The sequence below is a fragment of the Cheilinus undulatus genome, linkage group 8 (assembly GCF_018320785.1).
Source record: "Cheilinus undulatus linkage group 8, ASM1832078v1, whole genome shotgun sequence".
Lineage (NCBI taxonomy): Eukaryota > Metazoa > Chordata > Actinopteri > Labriformes > Labridae > Cheilinus > Cheilinus undulatus.
Window position 1 is genome coordinate 9,490,598 of NC_054872.1, and position 24,589 is coordinate 9,515,186.

At 39.4% G+C, this 24,589-nt stretch overlaps 1 protein-coding gene across 1 annotated transcript; it reads left to right on the forward strand.

Moving 5' to 3' along the window:
• On the forward strand, positions 1-24,589 carry sqlea (squalene epoxidase a). Its single transcript, XM_041794093.1, has 11 exons — positions 1-413; positions 12,593-12,851; positions 15,659-15,836; positions 17,476-17,572; positions 17,657-17,770; positions 18,033-18,204; positions 18,537-18,632; positions 18,930-19,072; positions 21,469-21,565; positions 21,814-21,901; positions 23,847-24,589. Exons 1-11 carry the CDS (start codon positions 138-140, stop codon positions 24,037-24,039), a joined length of 1,713 nt encoding a protein of 570 aa, XP_041650027.1. The 5' UTR covers positions 1-137; the 3' UTR covers positions 24,040-24,589.

The window sequence follows — 24,589 nt, forward strand, 5'->3', positions numbered from 1 at the left end:
TCATAGGCATATTTGGGGGGAGAAACTTTATTTTCGAAGGAAACTCTATTACTTTTATTCTTAGAAAAAGAAAAAAAACTGCTGTCAAAGAAGCTTTCATATTACCTGTTCTCTAACTTTTTTCCTCCATCCTAAACATGTGGACTTTTCTTGGGATAGCGAGCTTCACATATCTCTATAAAAAATCGAATACGTTTTTGAGTTATGCTCAAAAAGAGCTCGTGATGGCCGCGGTCTTACTGCTGACTTTCGGGCTGATAGTACAGTATGTCAGATATTTTCATGGCCAAAAGCTCACAGCTTCAAAGGTGTTTCATTTGCCCCTGACGCTCTTCTCTCTCTTACCTGGAATCAACAACTTTTTCCCCCAAACTTCAACAGAGTGGAACGAGGGAGCAGCCACCAGTTTAAAGGTAATTTCAAAATTAATTTTAAGCTTTATTTTGAAAAGCTCTTTTTTATCCTATTATTTGGTAGGCTATTGTATTATCGGGTATTGCTGTATGAACAGAGAAGGAAATGGAGGTAGAGGTAAGCTAACATGAAAGACGGGAAGTAATTGGGTTTGATTGCTTTTTTTTTTTACATTTTTTTGATCGTATTGTAATTTCATACTCTTTTAGGTCAGTTTTCCAAATAGTCTATCTGTACACGAAACCATTTTTTAAAATGTGGATGGAAAAAACAAACCTTGTGTCCTGGGACTGCAACATCAACTGCACACTGCTCTCTATTTACAAAGTATTAAAAATGCAAAGCTCCAGAGTCTGGCTGCGTTGGAAGTGCTTTGTTTTCCTTTACATTATGAGTTTGGATGCTGGACTGTCGGCTGGACTAAAGAAACAGACGCTTTGGGTCCTGGAAAATTGGGATGAGCATTTTCACACAGAAAATCAAATAATCCAAACCCCTTTGCCAACGTATTGTGTTTGTAGATCTGTGGTTGTAACAATGACCCCCCCCCCCCCCACAGTGCGGTGCTGTCCGCAGTGCTGAAGTGGAGCGAGGCGGACATTGACAGACTAACACAACATTTTGTTTTGTTGTGTCGGTGAGTCAGGCAAGGGAGACGACGAACAGTTTGGTAACTTTAATAAGTTGCAGCACTCAAGTACTTGTCACTCTCATCCTCAGTACTGCATACATCTTCTTTTCTCCGTTTACCTTGGCTGTAACACTCACTATGCATGCCACTATTCCCTCTAGCGGACAGTAGGTGTAACTGCAGTCAAGTAGTTCACACTACATTCAGAGCATCTGGCATTTGCAAACATATTTCATCCTAAACCCAAGCGTCTGCAGTGTTGATAGTGTGACAAGTATCAGGATTTACACCACCGCTGGGATCTCAAGCTGGACGCATGCATGCACCAAAGTTCATTGTTTTGTTGTCAAACTGCTGTTATGATTCCTGGGTCTGTGCCGTCAGTTCCTTGGCAGCTCAGTCATCAGATTTAACAACAAAACTCTTGCACCTAATTACTGATCTTCTGATTTTAGCATTTTAGCTGTCACCATCACTGATGATGAGGGTCTTCACAATCAGGGATTCTACGTGCTTCATATTGATCAGAGAGGACAGCATGGATATCCAGGCCTCAGTTAGAGGTAGAGATCGGTGTCATCAGCGTCACAGTGATGACTCATTATAAGTCCTAAAAACAGACTCCAAATGAAATTTAAAATCCATGTTTTTTCTCCACTGTTCATGTAAAGTATATCAGTATTTTCATCACTGTATTCTAAACTAATTCAAGTATTGCTTGAGAACTAACATGAGGAATTTCCGTTGATATTGATTTTACAACTTGGCTAATTAAAGGGCTATTTCAGTATTTTTTTAAGTTTGGTTGTATAAGGTACTTGGCAATATTAGCAGCATTAGCCTAGAGAGATTTCACTAAGCAGTTCCCCTTTAAGCAGAGTGTACTGGGGGGATCAGTGGGGCTCACATACACCTGCAGTCTGCATCACTCACTGGGTTACAACTGCGTGCACATGTAGATAAAGCTTTTGGACAGTTGGTGTATCACAGCATGTTTGAAAGGGCTCACCTAGCCTCTAGACTCTTGTATGCTGTCATCTAGACCAGTGGTTCTCAACATGTCTGTCCTCAGGACCCACCAACCTGTCTTATGACGGATTGTGACCCAAGTTTCCAAAAAATCTTTATCAGCGCATGTTTAGTTAATTGAATCCGTTGCAGTTTGGAGCATGATTGGACCAAAACACCTGATATAAAAAAGAAAAGGGACAATACTGACAAATGTTATACCCTCTTTCCCCATCATCATGTATCAATTTTTTCCCATTTTCCAGAGAACTTGTGAAATTACTTCTTTATTATGGGAAAAGAGGTCATTTATCGCAAGAAAAAGAGATAAAGTAGTTGAAATATTGATCAAACATTTAATTTTAGACAATATCACCGTAAAACAGGGTAATATAAAAGGTACGGATGCATGTCCAATAAGGACTTCAGGACTTTTGCCACCACTTTTTTTTCAGACAACTAGCCGTGACCCACTTCTGGGTCCAGACCCATCAGTTGAGAACCACTGATCTAGACCCTTTGTTCCCTCTATGGTAGAAGACATGGAATCACACAAATCACACAAAAGTTTTTAAGTTTAATACACAGTCATGTAACGTGTAGAAAATGACCTTCTGTGATGCCTCTATTTACAGAAGGTCATTAACTTTACTGAAAAGTAAATAGCCTTCTAAAAAAAAGTAGATCCCTTTTCTTAAAAACAGAATTAAAATGGGTTAAAAATGGCAAAAATTGGTGAAATGGGATTTTAAACATAGCAGAAATGTCTCAAACTGGCAAAAATTAGATAAGTGGCAAGAAAAATAAGCAAAAATGGGTTAAAGTGGCAAAAACAGGCATAAAAAGTGGTAAAAGGGAAATAAAGGATGGCTGAAATGGGTTTAATGTTGCAAAAATGCGTGGAAAATATGGTGAAATGAGAATAAAAATTGGTTGAAATTGGAAAAAAAATGGGTTAACTGAGGCAGAAAAATAAGCAGAAATTGGCAGAAATGTGTTAAACTGGCAAAAATGGCCATAACAAATAATGAAATGTGGCCAAATGGGCAAAAATGGGCGTACAAAATGGTTAACAGTGGCAGTGGTAGGTCAGCAGAGGCAGCAATAGGCTGCAAGTGGCAAGAATTGGTTTAGAAGCGGCAACACTGGGCAGAAAAAAGTGGTGGAAAGGGTTTGAAATCAACAAAAATTAGTTTTGAGTGGCAAAAAGTAGTTAAAATGAGCAAAATTGGTGGGGAAACGTGATTAAAACAGGGTAAAATTTGGCAAAATTGGTGTGAAGTGGCAAAATGTGTAATTACAAAAAATATTCTCAGTTTTTTCAAAGCATCTGGAGACGAACTCTCAGTGTCTTGCAACCCCCAAAGGGGGTGTTGACCCCCACGTTGAGAATCACTGTAAGAGTAGCAGCCACGTGTCATTTCCATACAAACATCTTTGTGTTAGCTGTTGATGTATCTATAAACCTCACCTCTCTGCTGAAGTAAGAGACGCCCATATGTGGGATGTATATTACAGCAGTTTTCATCGTTTTGCTGATCTGTGTGCACAGGAGTTGTTTAAAAAAAATAAAGGTCTTTTTCGGCATGTTGTTATCTGATAAACAATTCTGTTACAGTCGATCTCTTTTGTGTCCGTAACCATGGCCCTTATCCTTGGGAAGACTTTATGACTTTAGGGATGCATCGTTAAATAGGACCCATTTTGAAGTCAGATCAGTGGGTGGACCTGTGTCTGTTAGAAAGGTGAGACTTTAGTCATGGACTCCAGGCGCCTCATTTACCAACCATCCTTTGGAAGAATTGTGATTTAAACCCACTCACACAGTTTTTCCAGAAGATTCTGACATTTACCAGAGTTTTCTTATCTGGGATTTATTCTTGGCAAAGAACACAATCTAAGATCACCAGTGAGTATGCACGTGTGAGAGCTCATATGGTGGTGAGATGATCATTTTTTCACTTAACAGTACCTGAAGATGAGCTATGTTTTATTATGCCTCTGATATATCCATATTTTTACCATGGTCTAGTTGAATACTCAATTCTGATTGGCTCTGGAAGTCCTATTGGTGTACATTAACTTCTGATATTGGGACTCTTATGGAACTTTTCAAGTAGTTCTGGTCAAAAAACCTTTACACTGTTCCAAATTCATGCTCAGCAGCTGTTAGAGGTGTAACCATAGCAACCTGAGGCAGTCATATTTTCTAAGAATTAAAGCTGACGTTCTCTGAGGATGCAAAATAGCAAATTTAAAACAATGAACGATTCCATTATTTCATTAAATTTATTTGGTGAATACGACAACTTTGATGACTGGGATGCTGCTGCATCCGTTTCACATCACCTCGTGGTGCATAAAGAGGATATTATTCTGTTTAGCTGGGATTGGAAGGACTGTTGCAGTTATTAGAAAGGCCATCAGGCTTTGCTATGGAAAAGGAATTGTTGCTTTAGTAAAACTTTCTATTTTGATTGCAAAAAGTATGAAAAATAAATAAACATGATTAAATGAGGGCTTTTATTCATTTGTTGTCCATTAATCCCTGATAGCTGGACAACTTGTCAGGCATTAATCCTTACTAATTACTACATTATGTTTTAGGATTGACGTCATAGAGTGTCTCAAATATTTCCTAAAGTTTTCGGACATCTCTTGTAATAGTGGCTGCCATTGGTTCTGAGTTCAACCGCCCAAATTCACCTCTGTAACATAGAGACCTCTCACATTAGTCTTTTCCAGTGAGTTGACACCAGCACTGCTCAGCACCGCCCACCTCAGCGGCCTCCTTCTCAATACTACTTCATACTGAGAAATATTTACCACAGAAATCCAGCTTTTTGTTTTCACTGATAAATTTACCATATTGAGAGAGAAATGTACTCAAAAGGAGAGAGGTGGATAAAAATCAGTGCTGTGAATTATTTGTATCTGCATCATCAGTCACATCAAAATATCAGACACCTAACATGATAGGATCAGTTTTTTTCTAAGAAAAAAAAGCTATTTAATCCAACCATTTAAGGAAGTTTTCAATTCCACCAACAGGACAATCTGCTGTCTAGTAAAGTGTGAATCAGGTGGAGGCCTTGGTTAACCTCTCTGTTCCTGTATGATATGGATCTGTGCTGATTCAACATTGTAGAAAGCAACCAGGAACTCCTCATGTTTCTCCATATCTTTATTTTACTTGACTCCTTGATGTTAAGAAAATACAATGAGGACATGGTTAAAATAATTTAAAAAACTTTATTTTGTAACAGAGCTGGTGATGCTCATGTTTGCAAATTATAGGCTAATACTGTCAACAACTAATCTTCATTTACAAAGTGGCAATGAAAGCCAGTGAGATCTGAAACTGATTAAAAAACATATTTATCAAAGTTTATCAGTTTCACCATCAGATCTCACTGTTCTTCCTCAGCTGTAGATTAATGATCCACAATAACACAAAATAACTCAGATGAGACAGGCTGATACAAACGGACTTCAGTGGAATCATGAATTCATTATTTTGTCATGAACATTTATTTACAATTTATTTACAGGAATAATCAGACTGAAGGACTCTCAGTCTTCTACCTCAGGCCGGAGGCAGCAAAAGAAGGTGTTTCTAAGCCACCTTAAGAACCTCTGGACTCCAGTCTCCAGGACCTCATCCTGTGCCCCATCAGTGGAGACCTGAACGGATGGTGCTGCTGAGTTTCCCCCTCACTTTTCAGGACTGAAATCATCATTTCAGGTTCAGTCTGCAGGTCATGAAGAGGCTGTGACTGCGTCACAATAGCAGAGTCTGGTTCCTGGCCTAAAGGCTCTTCAGTTGAGACCAGAGTGATCCAAGATGGTTTTTCCTCATATTCCTCTGGGATTGGTGAAGAAAGAACCATAGTGAGTACAGGTTCTTGGTTTGCTGCTCAGTCTCGACCTCACCCCCCAGGACTGAAACCGTGGCAGAGGGTTCAGCTGGCGGGGTCACATGAAGAAGAGGTGACAGCGTCACAGCAGCAGAGTTGGGTTCCTGGTTTGGTGAGGGCTCTAGTGGTCCACCCTCAGTGGCAGTAGGGGGAACATCATTAAATTCAACTAAAAGCTCTAGAGCTTGTGTGATAGCAGGTTCTTGATCCTGACAGGGCTGCTCATCAGCTACCTCACCCCCCAGGACTGAGACCATAACTGGAGGATCAGCTGGTGGGGAATCAGTGGGTGTTGGTGACAGCGTCGCAGCAGCAGGGTCTGGGTCTTGGCTTGATAAAGATTCCTCCTCATGAACTGGACTGACAGAAGGAGCTTCATCAGCATCCGCTGGAAGAAGTGGTGGAGAAGGGTCTACATTTTCCTCTGAGTCTTGGTTGATCTGCTCATCCACAACCCCACCCCCCAGGACTGAAACCAAGACTGAAGGTTCAGCTGGAGGGGCATAATCAGGAAGTGGTGACTGCGTCCGAGCAGAGTATGGTCCTGGACCAGTTAAAGGCTTCTCTGAATCATGAATTCATTATTTTGTCATGAACATTTATTTACAATTTATTTACAGGAATAATCAGACTGAAGGACTCTCAGTCTTCTACCTCAGGCCGGAGGCAGCAGAAGAAGGTGTTTCTAAGCCACCTTAAGAATCTTTGGAATCCAGTCTCGGGGACCTCATCCTGTGCCCCATCAGTGGAGACCTGACCTGATGGCGATCTGCTTTTCCCCTCACCCTCCAGGACTGAAACCATCATTTCAGGTTCAGTCGCAAGGGCATGAAGAGGCTGTGACTGCGTCACAATAGCTTGTGTGATTGCAGGTTCTTGATCCTGACAGGGCTGCTCATCAGCTACCTCACCCCCCAGGACTGAGACCATAACTGTAGGTTCAGCTGGTGGGGAATCAATGGGTGTTGGCGACAGCGTCGCAGCAGCAGGGTCTGGGTCTTGGCTTGATAAAGATTCCTCCTCATGAACTGGACTGACAGAAGGAGCTTCATCAGCATCCGCTGGAAGAAGTGGTGGAGAAAGGTCTACATTTTCCTCCGAGTCTTGGTTGATCTGCTCATCCACAACCCCACCCCCCAGGACTGAAACCAAGACTGAAGGTTCAGCTGGAGGGGCATAATCAGGAAGTGGTGACTGCATCAGAGCAGAGTATGGTCCTGGACCAGTTAAAGGCTTTTCTGGTCCAGCCTGACTGATGGGAAACTTTCTTCGTTCATCCATGCTGATGGTGGCAGGAAGTTCAGCCTTGTTCAGAGGTGTGGTCTTCTCAACAAGAGCTGGTAGGACTACATGTGGAGTGTGGTTTTTTGTTTGCTGGCTTATATTCAGAGTCACAGCAGTGAGCCCTGAGGGTTTGTCAGCGTTGATACCTGATCCAGTCTGACGCTGAAACAGGAAACAGACGTAAAACACAGCAGCCTTGGCGATGGTTTTTAACAGCTCTGCGTCAAAGGTGTTGATCATCCTCCACAGAGTTTCAGGAGAGTACCTCTGTCTCACCTTTCCCTCTAAGGAGCGGACCATGAGGTCCCTCACTGAGCGGGGGAAGAAGGCCTGTTGGAGTGAGGTAGACAGAGAGGACGATACTCCATCCATAACTGCTTTGCTCACGCTGACAGCCAGCTTAGAGAGCTGTTCTGAGGGCATGTCCCTTGAAGTTGTTCTTTTGGGAACCCAAAAGGCCTGCAGTACTTTTGGGACCAAATCCAGAATCACCTCTTGTGGACTCAGTTTCTTGGAGATGGGAGGTTGTTCTAGTTGCACCACCAGGGTTCTTGCATATTCATGAGCCTGGCTGAGGACTTTTGGGTGCTTGTAGGAGGGAGGGATGTTGTTTGGAGACTCCAGCAGACGTTTTGCCTGAAACTCCACGTCCCTGTGAAGCATCCTGGTGTTTACTTCCCACACAAGCTTGAGTAGAGCCTTCACGTCCTCGTCCTCGTCCTCATAGTCCTCCAGCTCAAACTCCCACAGCTGTACTCGTAAGGTCTTTTTGCTCTCCTCCACCAAAAAGTTAGTCATATCCTCCACCGTGATTTTTGAGGGGAATTTATTCTTCAGTTGAAGCTGCAACAGTTCAGTCACAACTGCAACCTTCACTTTGAAGGATTGAATGTGCCAGCAAATTTGCACGGCACGTTCGTAGATGGGTGCGTCGAACAACACTCGCACAGGCTTGTAAATTCCTTCATTGAACTCCATCCTAAAGCAGTTTCTGTACGCCAAACACAGAAAAAGATCGCACGATACGCTAACCAGGAAACTTCCAAACGATTCAAATGTAACTCGACAAAGTTGAGAGTAGACCAACTGGGTTGAATCTCCAGGCTTGAATCAGCAGACTGTCTCAGAGAACTGAATTTATAGAGTCTTAGAATGTGATGTCACAGTGGACACAGTTTAAGAAATTATAATATTGCGTTCACTTAAGCACTGCCCTTGACAAATACGGTTTTTCACTGTTCTAGTCAAAGTTTTCTCACTGAATGGAGCGTGAAAGAAAAGTCTAACATCCTTGCCAGCCATAACGCTCTAAAAACATCAGCTGACAGCCTGGAATAATTTAACCCTGGTTATATTAATGAGAGTAATGTCAGGGTCATATTTGCAGACTTTATGTACACATCGTTTGTTTTTTAAGCCGTAGGTGGAATTATTTTCCTGATCATTGTTCGTGAGTGCAAAAAAGCTCAGCGTACGTCAGTCAGCTTCTACAGGGAGTTTGTTTTTACTCTGTTTGCCGCTCTCTGTCCCTGTCCTCGTCTGTAAATTAAACGCTTTATGAAAAGAGGCCAGTTTTTATGGATAGAAGGGATTTCCACTTAAATAACAGAATGTTGGCTCAGTATCTCTGTGCCAGTCTCTTCCTGTGCGTCATGAGGTGCATCAGAGCAGTGGAGACGCTGATACTGTATGTCTGCAGCGCTATGAGGAGCGTTACAGCTTCTGTGTGCATTTAAGGAATTATAATGTGCCCTGTTTACGGACTTAAACAGTTTAAGTGCAAGCAAAAATTAAATTCAGACCTGATCCCAACACAGCCATCTAACTTTTTTCTTTTAGCAGAGCTAACAGGATAATTATCTTTAAAAACTGCTGCAGGTGCTCTTGAACTATGTCTGTAATTAATTATGTCACAATGTGTTAATAACCTTATGTTTCTGACACTGTTTTGGCATTATGATATGTAAATCTTGTGTGGTGGATAAGTTCATCAGTCAGAAGTGGAGCCATGGGGTGGATTGTGGGGTCTATGCCCCTAATGTTGTCTCAAAACATTAAGTCTTTAACTTTGGTAAAAATATGTTATCTCTGACTGATGAATGTAAAAAGAAATATCTTGTATTTTGATAAACAAGTTGACCCTGCTGATCACAACATGGAAATTTCATTATTGTTGCCAAACTGAACAAAAAAAAAACAGATGTTTTTTTTAGTTTGAAAAGCTTTAAAGCACATGGTACAGAATAAATAAAAACCTTACTACTAATATTTCTGCGTTTTTTTAAGAAATATGCATCTGTAACAACACATTTGGCAGCGAGGCAGCAAATTGTAAGTTAACCTAGGGCACCAAAATGGCTAGAAACGGTCCAGTTTCATCTAAAATTGAATGGTTTTTGACAGAAACTCAAAGATTTTTCAAATTACATCATTAAAAAGTTGTAAATTTTCATGAAACACAACTGAACACAACTGTTGTATGGCCTCAGTTAACAGAAGTGTCTCTTCTTAGTCTTTTTTACCTGAGTAAATTTAACTCAAATTGAATACAATTTTACTCTGAAACATATAACATTTGATCCTGGTTTATTTGGAGTAAAATGCACTCTACTTGCAGAGTACTTTAGTGAGTTTGGGCGAAAATTCACTAAAAATTAATTTATTCAAAAGTTTAAGAGGAGCCAGGTTACCTGGCTACGTGCTGGTGTCTACACAGGTGTCTGGAAGTTTCTCATAGCTGAGGAGATCTTGATTGCCAAGGATTAGCTGCAGCTATGGCTGCCTATGAGTGATGGCAGCAGAATAAAACTTAACCCTCTGGTATCCCTTGAGCCTAAAATGCATACTTTGCTGATCTTCTTTTAAATAGCTCCATCCTCGTTCATAATTAGTCTTATCATAGAATTGTTATTTTTGTTCATTTTTGCACAATTTTCAAAATTCTGTCCCAAACACAACAATCAGCCCAAAGTAAATAAACATCTTATAGCGTTTATATCCTAAATGTGCAAAAAGTCCCCAACTGAAACCCATTCAAACCACTGTTTGTTTTTTTATCCATAAGCCATTAAAGCATAAATCATGCATTTTCTGGTGTCTGAGCTTCATTTGAGAGTTGAGGCTTTACATTTGCCCCATTGGACCATTTTTTTTAACCCAGTGACGTCATTTTTAGCATATATGGACCAGATTTCAGTGTTATACTGCCCTGTGTTTATGTGCAGATTGGTGTGTGAGTGTGTCTGTGCATATGAGTGTGTGTGTTCAAGTGAACACCTCCTTATTCCTAAAAAATTAAATTAAATTAAAAAAAAATAGCACAAGTGGTGCAGTTTTTCTTTCATCCCCCCATGTGTAGTAAACATCAAAAGCTCTCTGAAATTTTTTATTGACAAATACACATCCCACAAACCTGTGAAGAGTGCCATAGACACCAGTAGTACACAGCACTGAGGTACCTGAACAGGGGACAATCCTCAACACATGAAGGAGAGATGAACCTAAACAATCCTTGACTCTGTTTACACACCTGCGGCTGCAGTGGGGTGTGAAGAGGGACAGTAGATGAGAAGTAGTCATTCATTACCTTGCATTTTAAGGAGAGAGAATTTAGTAAAGGGGAGGTCCAACAAGCCCTGGATGTTGTGATGGAGTGACTCAGACACCATCACTGCAGAATCCAACACAGACTCTGCAGATGAGTAATGAATATTAACTAATGTTGCTAATCACTGACACATGCCAGGCTGCAATAATCAGAAATGTATTAAGCTGCTTTGGAAGTAGCATACTAAAAAAAAAGTGTATTTTCTATTGAAAAATGCAGTGACACCATGACAGTGTTAATTTCACTGACTAAAACTTTGACAAAATGTTTGTCGACAGCCTTTTTTCCATGACAAAAAAATAGACTAAGAATAATACAAATAGATCTATGATGACTAAAACTGAAAAAAAAACTAAGTTTAGTTTTGTCAAGATGACTAAAACTAGACTAAAATGTAATTTATTTTTCTGTCGGACATTCAAAATCTGTGATATTTCTCCACTGTGGGTACATCTGTCAAAAAAACAATGCATCTGTAGCTATTCTGCCTCTCAGCTGTAGAAAGCAGGTTTGGCAGAGTGTAGAGAACACACTACCATGACTTGGTACCAGATTTAGGCAAGAGAATAAATGCTTGGACTTAAAGTAAGGTCTAAAATGTGAGGACTTTTAATAGACTAGAACTAGACTAAAATGAGTTTTCGTCAACTGAAACTAAAAAGGTTAGAAAGGACTAAAATGTGACTAAAACTAAAATGCGTTCAATTTAAAGACTAAAACTAAGACTAAAATTAAAAAAAGCTGCAAAAATTAACACTGCACCATGATGAAAACATGGCATTTAAAAGGTTACAAAAAATTGAATAATAAATGAGAATTCAACATTTATTATTAGGGCTGACCTTGGTCAAGAAAAATATAATTCAGTACAAGTAAAACTATTTAAATATATATTTATATATATATCATAAAATGTTTTTTAGGTGCGCATTTATGCACACAGGATGATAAACCTGAGTATTTTATAATGTTTCACCTGACAAAAAAAAATAATGTATATTAATCCATGTTGCCATTAAACATAAATGTGCCAGGCTGAAATAATAAAAAAAGAAGTTATCTAATTTTCAATGCAGTAACCTGCAAAAAATAAAAATAAAGATAAAAAAATTTGTGTTTAGATTTTTTCTTTGTCATCAAAATCGAATCGAAATTTAGTTTGTTTACATTACAGACAGAGCATTCGTAGGGTTAAAAATATGACAATTATTGAGTGTTTGGTATTTTTGTTAATGGCACAACTTGCTAAAGCAAGGAAAAAATAGAACAATTAAAAATGCATTAATATCACTTTTTTTATTTACATTAATAACCCTCCTGTGCATTGTAGGCTCACTAAGAAGACCATGTGGCAGATTTCTGTAGGGATACCAGAGGATTAAATGGATGTGGTTAAAGTTTTACTCTAACTCTGGTGGTGGCTAGAGATAAATACACTCTAAAAAGTGTACATTTTACTATTTTTGAGTGAAATATCTGTAATTCTGGAAAAATTACTCCCCAGATTTTCCTGTGTGGCCATCAGTATCAGCGGGTATCATTCATATGTTTCCATACACATTCACTCACCAATGCACCACTGAAGCAGTAGGAGCAAACAGGGGTTAAGCAGCTGGGGATCAAACCTACAACCTTCCAACTATAAGACGACCGATTCTACCAACTGAGCAGTCAGTGAGTCAGCCATCTTGACTTTGTGTCCTATAAGATTCTCTGCTTCCTTGATTCCAGAGCCAGATAACAAGGAAAAGAGCAAAAGAAGAGTCCCTAACGTCACAGAGTGCCTTAGAAAGTTGCCCACCAGAGACCCCAGGACCTGATGTGGTGATAGTTGGGGCCGGGGTCCTGGGCTCAGCTATGGCAGCTGTCCTAGCCCGCGATGGAAGGAGGGTAACGGTGGTGGAGAGGGACCTGAAGGAGCCTGACAGGATCGTAGGAGAACTTCTACAGCCTGGAGGATATAAAGCACTGAAAGAGCTTGGACTCGAAGGTCAGTGATTTAAACTGGTGCTGTCAAAGAGCTGCAAAAAACACATACGCTGCTTTCACAAATACCTCAAACTCCAGAAGTGTTTGCATTTTTCAATGCAGATTGGCAATTTTTAACTCAGAATTTTCCTCACAACCCTATAGTGAATCTCCATGTTTCATATTCCAGATTGTATTGTAACTAATAGTTTATGTCTTAAACGTTACAGTTGTTCATAATTGCAGGGTTTTTTAGTGCATATCTGCAGAGTATGAGAAAAAGAAAATACAAGTGGTCTCCACTGATAAAGAGATGAACGGAGGGGCAGTGCTATCTGCCAACCTGCTCTACCTACAGTCATGGTTTGTCAGGGACTATAAGTGTCAACTTAATACAACGCACAAGCCTAGACAGACATGATAACTAAAAGTGGTTTCTACTGTAATGTCAAGTCTTACTGTTGTGCCCATCAGCCTCGCTCTTTTGTATTCGTATGACTGCTGTGACCCAACACTTAACCCTCTCAGGCCTGAAGGCCAGCTTTTCTACATCTTTCTCTCTAATATTACCCACACAGAGAAAAGAAAAAATCTTATTAGACAGTTTGAGCCACAGTGAATCATCATGTTAGGACTTTGAGGAGGGAGTGGATGCAGGCTAGCAGCTGACTGTGGGAGGAAAGGGTGCAGACGAGTCTAGGGAAGGGAGAGAACTGCCATGTGAGGGACAGAAGATCACAGACCAGGCTGGTGCTGCAGAATATTGACTTTTTTTTTTTTTTTTGCAAAGCAACTGGGCATCATAGTCAGGGCTACAAAAGACAACAAACTATGTAGAGGACTTTAAGCATACACATAGACTATAGATGTAAATAATGTGTCATGTACAGTGCTTAACAAATTTATTAGACCATCCTAACCCTAACCAAAGTAAGGTTTATGCCACAGTTGCACTAAATTAACAGCATTGGTAATTACCAAAATCATTTTTTATGTTTCTGCAATGGTTAATAGACCAATATGTAGAAGCTTTTTAACCCAAATCATATTTTTAATGCTAAAATATAATTATTATTGTTATCCATGAATTTTCAAATTTACTGATTTACAAATAAACTGAAAAAATATTAAAGCACATCAATATTTCTTGATTAATATGTCAAATTATAGTTATTTACTTGCATTCCTGAACAGAAAAATGAGTGTTAGTGGTTGAATGTTATGCTTGATTAATTTCTGACTTCTCAGAGAAGCCCAGTGAGCCGGCTCAAAATTGGGTGAATTCAGTTTGAAATTCCTCATTCCTGTTCAAAATGGTAAAACGTGGAGAGCTCACTGAGAATGAAAGAGTCCACATTAAAGCACTCCATGATGCTGGATGGTCTTTGAGACAAATATGACAGGTGGTCTAATAAATTTGTTAAGCACTGTATGTTTGCAAACAGTGTCTTTGATAGACTTGATAAATACTATTAAATGTCAGGATGTGTCTTCATGCTGTACTAAGAAAAAAATGAATAAATTGTGGTTTCGGTAAAGTTGCAAACAACACATTTGAGATTTTATGAGTAACTGAATTCAGCTTGCCTTGGCCAGACTACACTTAAGTGATCAATCTGTCTTTAATTATAGCACCAGTTTACAATCAATCTCAAATCACTTTACAAATGGGCAGGTCTAAACCAGAATATTATTTAAGAAAACCCAGCCTTAATCCGGGTACAAACAAACAGGATTAAAAGGTCAAGATTAACAATGAATTAATGGCTAATCTGACCATAAGTCCATCCCTAAGTTATCTTCTTCTACATGGCTACAACATTACTAATAATAGTTATATAATAGGTCTGAGCATTCTAATACTAGCATTCACAACCGAAGTGATGGAGAGGATGTTGGTATAGCAGTTGAAATAAAAGGAATTCATATATTTTGAGAACTCCAAGAGACTGAAATCATAAATATATATACTCTTGGGTTATTAATTGAGTTTTAATTTAGTTCATAATTTTGCCTTCTCAAAATTTAAGATACAAAATAAGTGTGATTTAATGACTACTGTGCCACATGCCATGCTATACTCATCTGGTCCATGGGTGTTGTCATAAGATGAATGTTTAAGTGTGTTCTGATTTATTCTGGCTACATTTATAAACAAACACTTTTTTCATATTCTTATTTATTTATCTAACATGCCAGATAGACTGTTTCTTATATGCTGCTGAAGTGTCCTGCTTGGTTTTGCTTGGCGACCCAGGGGTTAGCACTGTCGCCTCACAGTAAGAAGGTCCTTGGTTCGCTTCCCGGTCAGGGCCTTTCTGTTCGAAGTTTACATGTTTCCTCTGTGCATGTGTGGGCTCTCTCTGGGTACTCCGGCTTCCTCCCACCACCAAAACACATGCTGATTAGGTTAATTGGTGACTCTAAATTGGCCATAGGGGTGCCTGGTTGTCTGTCTATGTATGTCAGTCCTGCAATTTACTGGCAACCAGTCCAGGGTGTACCCTGCCTCTCAGCCAATGACAGCTGGGATAGGCTCAAGCCCCCTGCGATCCCCCAAAGAATAAGCGGTATAGAAAATGGATGAATGGAAGGTTCTGCTCTTGAAGTTGGCTGAAACAAGAAAAAAATCAAGACTCATTTTATGCAAAATCAAAGAAAACCAAAGAAAATACTCTGTAAATATAAATACTGTACTTTTTTAAAAAATGAATTAGGCATTAATCGTAAACCGTCTTAATAATTTCCTTTTTAGTAGGGATTGTAAACATTCAGGGATACTGAGTTTGTGTTGCAAAACTTGAATCTGTTGCATTTGCTTTCCCTCAGGATCGGTGGAGGATATAGATGCTCATCTGGTCAATGGCTATGTGATCCATGACATAGAAAGCAGTACAGAGGTGGAGATCCCCTATCCTCAGAAGGAGGACAGCATCCAGTGTGGACGTGCCTTCCATCATGGTCGTTTCATCATGGGCCTCAGGAGAACTGCACAAGCTGAACCAAAGTGAGCGTTGTCAAAAAATAAAGCCAAATGATGGCTGCACCAGCAGGACAAGGGAACAACAGCTATAGTTACTATCATTTATTACCTGGTGGATGTATCCTATAGATCAGTGGTTCTCAACCTTTTCAGCCTGCAGCCCCCAAAATAAAGATGCCAGAGACCAGGGATCCCCTCTGGGCCTGAGGGTGTTTGAACAAACCATGCACAGTCAATAACACAGTAGTTGTGTACAGACAAGACTGCCCATAAGGGGGGATAAAGGGGAGAGCTTTCTGGGGCCCAGCCAGACTGGGAGCCAATAGAGGTCAGAAAAATCATGGTCTACTGTAAAGTTAAACTGTGATATCAATATTTTATATTTGACCTGAATAATAACCACTCATCAAATGAATAAACATATTTTTTTACTCTTTCATGCCTTATTAAATAGCCTTCTTAAAAATGTAAGTCCCTTTTCTTAAAAACAGAAAATGGGTTAAAATGGGGGAAAAAATGGTGAAAAGGGGATGAGATGGGATTTTGGAAGTAGCAGAAATGGGTTAGAATTGGTGAAGTTACATTAAAATGGCAACAAATAAGGAAAAAAATGGCAAAAATCAGTTAAAGTGGCAAAAACAGGTGTAAAAAGTGGCAAAAGGGAATTGAAAAGTTGCAGAAAAGGGTTTAAAGTGGCAAAAATGGCTGGAAAATTTAATTAATGGGATGAAAAATTGTTTTAAACAAAAAATTGGTTAACTGAGGCAGAACAACTGGTAGAATTTGGCAGAAAGGGGTTAAACTAGCAAAAATTCTCATAACAAATAGAGAAATGTGGTTCAAACAGGCAAAACTGAAAAGTTTTGATGAATAAAAAGTGGGTAATAGTCGCAATAATAAGTCAACAGAGACAACAACAAGTGGGAAGTGGCAAGAATTGTTTTAGAAGTTTCAAAAATAGGCAAAAAATGTGTTATAAATGGTTTAAAACTGACAAAAATTGATTATAAGTAGAAAAAATGTGTTAAAATCAGCAGTATTGGTGCAAAGTGGCAAAAGCGTAGTTTGAAAAATATTCTTAGGTTTTAAGACATTTGGAGATCCCCTCTCAGTGTCCTGCAACCCCCAAGGGGTCCCGTGTCTGGTTCTGTGATTGTCTGTTAACTGTTTGTATGTATATACTTGTCAACATGGGTGTAACTCAGGATTTTTGGCCCTTAGAAACAAAAAACACAGGGCCCCCCTTCGCTGGCCAGCCAAGAAAAAATTGTTGCGTCGTTGTATTAACATTTATGCTTTCAAAAAATAATTTGGACGATTTTTTCCCTTTATTAGTGAGAAATATTTTACTATTTTACTATTATTTACTATACATTACTGTATGTGTTTATTACTTTATTCCCAAAGTATGAGACAATACAGTTTTAGCTTTCTAACCCCCACACTGTCCCTGCTTTCTTCTCCTCCAACTGCCTCCTCCCCTGCTTTTTATGTCATTTAAATGTTTTTTTTTTTAGACTAAATCTGTATTTTAAGTAACACGACCTTGATTTGCATGTGACTACACCTCAAGTAGCCATGTTTTAATTTCAGTAGTCATTTTTACATTCTGTCAATGCTACAGTGGTGCTCACATGTCTAACTTTCTGACTGCATATCCCAGTGTTATGTTCATGGAAGGCACAGTGACCCGTTTGCTGGAAGAAGATGGCTGTGTTACAGGAGTCCAGTACAAGGATAAAGAAAGTGGAGAGCTCAAGGTAAGAGGGCCTTTATTTCCCCTTTTAGAAATTATATATCCAGTTCCACAGTGTGTGATGACTTTCTAAACTTGTGTTTTATAGGAAATCAATGCAGCGCTGACTGTAGTCGCTGATGGCTGTTTCTCCAAATTCAGAAAAAGTCTTGTCTCAGGAAAAGCTCTCACCTCTTCTCACTTTGTTGGATGCCTTATGAAAGTAAGAACCATGCAAAGTTGTTGTTGTTCTTTACTGATTACACTGAATTAAAATTAATGTGTAGAAAATGTTGAGCACAGAGGGTTGAGCAAGTGTATTGTGTTGTTTTTGGCGTAGAAATGAGTAGTTGATAATAAACTGTTACTGATTTTAAATGCTTAATAACTGAAGGATTTGTCTCACTTTAAATGAAGTCAGTGTCAATCTTTTACCAAACCTAAAGTCAGTTTTTTAACTTTCTTTATTCCCTGTTTGTTTGTAGGACTGTCCCCAGTTTAAAGCCAACCATGCAGAGCTAGTACTTGCCCATCCGAGCCCAGTACTTATCTACCAGATATCATCCTCACACACCAGAGTCCTTGTGGACATCAGAGGGGAGATGCCTCGCTGCCTGCCAGATTACATGACTGAGAAGATATACCCTCAGCTGCCAGGTAAGAAACAGACAACTCTGTGGGTTTTTAATTATTTGATATGTTTTCACTGGACAGTCAGATGTGATTCTTGGTCGGCATATTTCCAGACTATTGTCTGTTCAGTGTGTTGCCATGGGGGCAAAAGATAAAGGATTTGATTCCTGGTGCTCTCCTATGTTCAGCTTAATTATTAAAGCTTCCAGAGCTTTGGTAGAAGTGAAAATGGAGTCACACTCCCTGATAAGTGTTCATTCAGACACCAAAAGAAACCAGATTTCCTAGTGCTGGCCTACTGCATCTTTCTGTTGCAGTCACTGAACCAGATGTGTCGTTTTCTTTTTGACCCACAGAGCATTTAAAGGAACCCTTCATGTCAGCCCTTCAAAACGATCGACTCAGGTCCATGCCTGCCAGCTTCCTCCCTCCCTCGCCCATCAGCAAACCAGGTAATGCAGTGTTAATGGAAGGTGATGTTGTTTGCAGTACTTTTTTAAACAGAATAGTGACTTAGGAAACATTCAAAGTTTTAGTAAGCACAATTATGTGATAAAAAATAAATTTTCTTGAAAAAACAATTTCAAAACTGTTTTCCAATAAACTTATTTTCTAGAGTCTCCTATCTACAAGATTCTCTTTGAGATATTCCGCTGATTTTGTTTGACAATAATCGGGAAATTACAACGTCCAATAACTTGCCATGGATTTCAAAAGGGAGACCATTTATGTATTTATCTGTTTTGCAGGTGTGCTTCTCTTGGGCGATGCTTACAACATGAGGCATCCTCTCACAGGAGGAGGAATGAGCGTTGCTCTCAATGACGTTCTCATCTGGAGGAATCTGCTCAACAACATACCAGATCTTCACGATGACAGAGAGATGTTGCAGGTAGGTATCCTTTTTCCATACCCATTATTCCTACCAGGAATCAACAGATAAAATGAAGCCCAGCGCTAGGTCATGCGGGACACGATAGTCATATGCCCAGCCATGTGAGCTGACAGACAGCTTATCACCTCCCAGCTCCAGCAGCCAATCACAGCTTTTTATCTCAACACAGCATTGTATTTAAATATGACTTACTTCTCACTAATCCCTGTCTGCATTAATGCTGATGCACCACGCTGCTGCTGCTGGCTGAGCTTAACCTCCTCCACCCCAGCCTCCTCCTTTCTAGCATAAAGCTTGTTGCACCCTCATATTCAGAATCATGCTGCTATGGATAAATTGCTTTTTCACTCATTTTGCAGAATTCAATATGGATTGTCATAACTGTATCTTTTCATGGGGTGTCATGCTGCTTGACTAATCCAGGGAGCATCTTTTGAGCAGAGTAAAGCTGTATATCCATTTTGCACTAAAATGGTTAAATGCATGACAAGTGTTCCTGAATGAACTACATTTAAGTCTCTGTAGCCTAGCTAACATGCATGTAGGGATGGAGATAGGATCCTAGTTCTGTAATGGCCTGGGTTTGGATTTTTAAAGATAAAAACCAATAATGTTTTAGCCTATCGTTACTGCTATGGAGTCATGTGGGTCTTTTGAAATCATATCACTCATTTGAGATCATATCCCTTGTGCACAAATGCTCCTCTGTTCTTCTAAGGGGGAACAGAAGCTCTGAGCACATCAGCATGACTAAATCATGCTAACATGTGGGGCCTTCAAGAAGAAATAGAAAGATAGAAAGTCGTTTATTGTCACTGCATTGTGAAAACACAACAAAACTACGTTTGGAAGTCTCCTATGTAGCAGCAAACACAGTTGTCCAAGCAGTGGTTAGAAATCCCCAGCCTCACATCGTCTATCCTGCTGGTGAGGGAGCGGGCACCCGAGAGAAAGAAGCTTGGTATGACAGGTTTGTGTGGGGCTGCTCTTAGCCTAGCCTGCAGCCCGGCTTGTTCACCCCGCTTCCGCCTTCTGCACAATGCCGTCTCTTCCTCCTCTCCACTAGTCTCCGAGTCTCCATCAGGAAAGATGTAAACTCCGTGGGCATGCTGTCAGTTCTGGTGTAAGTGTAGGGCTTTGTTTTACTGATGGAGCGCCGGGCTGCTGCGTTCAGACGTGCCGTCCCATGCTATCTCAATAGGTAGCATTCAGTAGTCTCCTGATGATCAGGCAGTGCTCAGTGGCAGTTACTGGCAGTTTTTGTTAGCTTTTAAGCTAGCCAGGAGTTGTAGTTGAGACTGAGGTCATCTTTTTCACCTTTTATAGGTTTTTCTTGATGGAAATTTCCCGTTCTTTCTCTCATAGTTGTCCTGGACCATCCATCTTCTTTGCTTTCATAACTTTCAACATATGTTGTCAACTGAATTCTGAAAAACACTACAAGTCCAAGATATAACTCAAGAGTGCATCTTTCTTGCTGCCAATTGCGCTGGTTGCCTGGCAACAATCATGTGTTCATATCAACAATCAGCGGTATCTAGGTTGGAAAAAGCTGCAGCTGCTGCTGCAAGAAGCATTCACACTCCATGGCATTGGTTTGCTGCCATACAGTCATCCTCTTCATCCACTGAAATTAGCCATGAAAAGCACACCCAAACTTTGGAGCAATGCCAGTCAGTTAAAAATAGCAATCTAGTGCTAAAATGTTCGTTAAAAGTTGTGTTGCACCATTTGTTGATAATGCAGTTATACTGGACAACAGTGCAACTTGCAAATGTGATATAAAACATGCTTGGTTATAAAGTAAAATGTAAAAAATGACAGTTTAGATGAGGATTAGATGAGTCATGCAGCACTAGTTAAAAGTAAATTAGCTAAGAAATTCAGGTGATATGGTCACATAAGATTGGTTATAGATCAGCTCTGTAAAATGACTATTAGGTGAATCATGTCAATGAATCATTTAATGTTCGATAACATGGCAAAATAGAAAATCTAGTTTTTGTTTTGAATAATACAGTTTTTAACAAGAATTTTGTTCATGTTCCTGGCAGTATAAAATGGATTTAACAGATGATGTACTGCTTGTTTTACTACATAACACAAGCTCTACTTACCTCATACATGCTCTGTTTAAAAAGTACTGTAATCTTGTCCTCCAAAAGCATTGATAGTGTGGTCTTGATCAGGACTTGGTTTGGGAGTATTGAAAAGGGTATCAATGTTAGAAATAAAAAAGAATAACTATTCCTTTACTTTTTGTGGCTTTAACTAAAAAACTCTAAAATACTGTAACATCTGCCTTACTGGTGATTCTGTCCTTTGAAGGTGAGAGCAGTTTCTGAGGCCAGACCGGTGTGAAATAAACTGTTTTTTCCCCTTCTTATCAACAGGCAAAGAAAAAATTCCACTGGAAACGCAAGTCATCACATTCTTTTGTGGTGAATGTTTTAGCCCAGGCCCTGTATGAGCTGTTTGCTGCCACTGACAGTGAGTTTCCTCTGCCAGACTGACACATGGAGAACAACAACACAGCATTGAATATAACTGTTGACTGACACATGGAGAACAACAACACAGCATTGAATATAACTGTTGACTGACACATGGAGAACAACAACACAGCGTTGAATATAACTGTTGTTTGGCAATAAATAAGTAAAACTCTGTAGTTATTAACAACACTTTAATTTTAACTATTTGTATGTAAAGTGCTGCATTTGTTGTGTGTTAACCAGATTCTCTTTATGAGCTGAGAAAAGCCTGCTTCCAGTACTTCAAGCTTGGTGGAGAGTGCATCGCTGGACCAATTGGACTACTCTCTGTGTAAGCGCTGCAGTGTCAACATTACTCTCCACAGTGACATGGCACAGAAAGCAACGCCATTTTTATTAAGAGCTGGATGACAAGTTTGATTGTACTCTCATTTTTTTCAACTTATAAATACAAATGACAGGTAGTTTAGTTTAGAATAAAAAATCTTGCATAAGAAAATGGGTTGCTTGATATTTCCTAAATCAGTCTACTTGTACCTTTGAAGCTCACACGTATTATTTCTTCTGCTGGCCAACAAATAATACAGACTAGTACATTATCCATCCATATCATAAGTTCACAAGTTTATCAGTTTTTTGGTGATGACAGAGCCCCTTATGCTTAGTTTACACTGTCATTCAGGCAAAGCTCCTTTATTCACTTATATCTTGTTTATTAACTCCCAATAACTACAGTTTATGACAGTAAAGTCCATGGGTACGGTCAATCTCAATTAACTTAACATTTTTGCTTATCATCATTACTATTATTATTATTATTAATGATAATACAATTAACCAGATGAAGTTCTACAAATCACATGTGCTTGAGTGAAGATAATCATTAAAAAAACGATGTGTATAGGTTGAAATGTTCACAGTGTAGTAGCACTAAAAGCATAAAGTCATGAAGTAACTTCATATGAAGTGTCATAGGATGAAAGGTAGCAGAGGTTAAAGACAAAGAAGTGTGGCTGCCTGGTTAAAGGGAAATACTGTAAATATACACTCATTTTTTAGGTATATTTAGCCAATCACTGCATTTAGGCATGTAGAAATGTTTGGGATGGTGCTAAAGCTCAAAGCCATCATCAGAACAGGAAAAAAGGCGATTTATGTGACTTATTTGCAGTGTTTTGGAAGCCTAGGCAAACACCTGCATGGGGATGTAAAACCAACCAAACATAACACTTTAGCAATGTTTTTTGTTTTAAAGTTTACAAAACATGAATTGTAAATGACACTTAAGCTCCTCTATTGGTGGAGTAGACATTTTCCCTCCTCTCCTGATCCACCATGCAAAAGTTTTATCCACCTTACGCTCTAATGTTCATCGATGCGGCAGTGTTGACCTGGCCGGCTAACTGTATTCCTGAAGCTGCTTGTGTCTTCGCTTTGTCTTATTGCTCTGATTTGCTCATCATGAATTTGACAGACAGGACATTTGTCCAATCACCTTCTGAGAATTTTTGAAAAGTCCTGCCCTTCCCAAACACTTTCTATGGGAGGTTTCCCAAATTAAGGTTTATTATATCCAAGCAATGGATATGTGAAACAGTCTAACTGACATGAGGTCAGAAGAGAAAGACAAGAGTAGTCTAAGGCAGCCGTAACTCTAATAACCACTCAGTGCAGCAGCAGGAAAACGTCGCCTGGTCCAAAAAGCACTGATTTCTGTTGCAACATTTAAAAGCCACGGTTGTAATTTGGCCTGAACCACATAAAAGCCTGCCAGAAAATCAACAACTATAAACTTGTTTAAAGTCACATAAAAACCCCTTTCAGTCACACTTCTGATGCATGCTATGAACTTCAGCTGATCATCTTGACCATGTCTGCATGCTTAAATGTTGCCATAAATTTGGTTGCCTTTATTAGCAGGTATACCTAATAAAATAGCCAGTGTGCGTATTTTTCCATCATCCTGAAAACAAAAATTGCTCCACTGTTAAGCACAGTAAATGATGTTTTGAAAAAAAAATTAGGAATGCTGGGATAAATCTGACAAATAAGGTACCTTTTCTTATAAAAAACTAAATCAGTGGAAGGTTGTTTAAGACTGTTTTTCAGAACAAATGGAGACTTGGAGCCATTTAGGGCAACTGATCAACTCAGTCCCTCATCTGTTCAATGATGGGTTCTTTTAAATTAAAACAATGTTTTAGATAGCATATGTTCAATTTCAAGGCATAAACATAAAGTCAGTATTTATTGAATTGCATTTTTCCTGTGGCCAGGTTGTCTCCTAAACCCATGACCCTTATTGGACACTTCTTTGCTGTGGCGCTGTATGCAATCTACTTCAACTTCAAGTCCGAGTCCTGGAGCACCAAACCCCGGGCTTTATTGAAGAGCGGAGCCATCCTTTACCGTGCCTGCACAGTCATGTTTCCACTCATCTACTCTGAACTGAAGTACATGGTGTACTGAGGAGGCCTACATCTCAACACAGACGGACCAAAATGAAAAAAGAGATTGGAATTAATCTCTTTTTATGGATTCTTCATACAAATGCAGGGACATGATGTTTTTATTTCATCTGAACTGTGTGTAGTCCCAGTCCAATTTTTCCACAGTGGATCTCAAGGCCTTTGTTGAATGCAGGAAAGGTTTGCGTAATAAAAAATGTTTCTATAATCTGTGTACATATTTCTAAACAGTTCAAGTGCCGATGTTGTCTCTCACCTCCTACTCAAAACTTGATTTACTGCTGCACATTGAGAAAGTCCTTCCAAAGCAGTGGAGAGTGGTCGAGATGGGATGCATTTGCCCTTGGAGACTTTTTACACACCATAAGGAATGTCAGCAGTCTATTTGTAAAATTTCTACTGCAGATACTATGTTGTTGGATAATTATAAACATTTGTATCATGATGAGTACAGTAATTCCTGCTATGCATTTTTTAACATTCTTTGTATTCATATGTATTAAATGTTTGGGATACAGAGTGAATGCAGAAATGACAATAACTAAACAAGA

What these genes read in the sequence shown, in the direction of transcription:
- sqlea (XM_041794093.1), top strand. Translation starts at nt 138, where the DNA reads ATGTGGACTTTTCTTGGGATAGCGAGCTTCACATATCTCTATAAAAAA. An exon ending in GAAAGAGCTTGGACTCGAAG is followed by an intron (nt 12,852 to 15,658) that starts GTCAGTGATTTA and finishes GCTTTCCCTCAG; the next exon opens with GATCGGTGGAGGATATAGAT. An exon ending in CTCGCCCATCAGCAAACCAG is followed by an intron (nt 18,633 to 18,929) that starts GTAATGCAGTGT and finishes TCTGTTTTGCAG; the next exon opens with GTGTGCTTCTCTTGGGCGAT.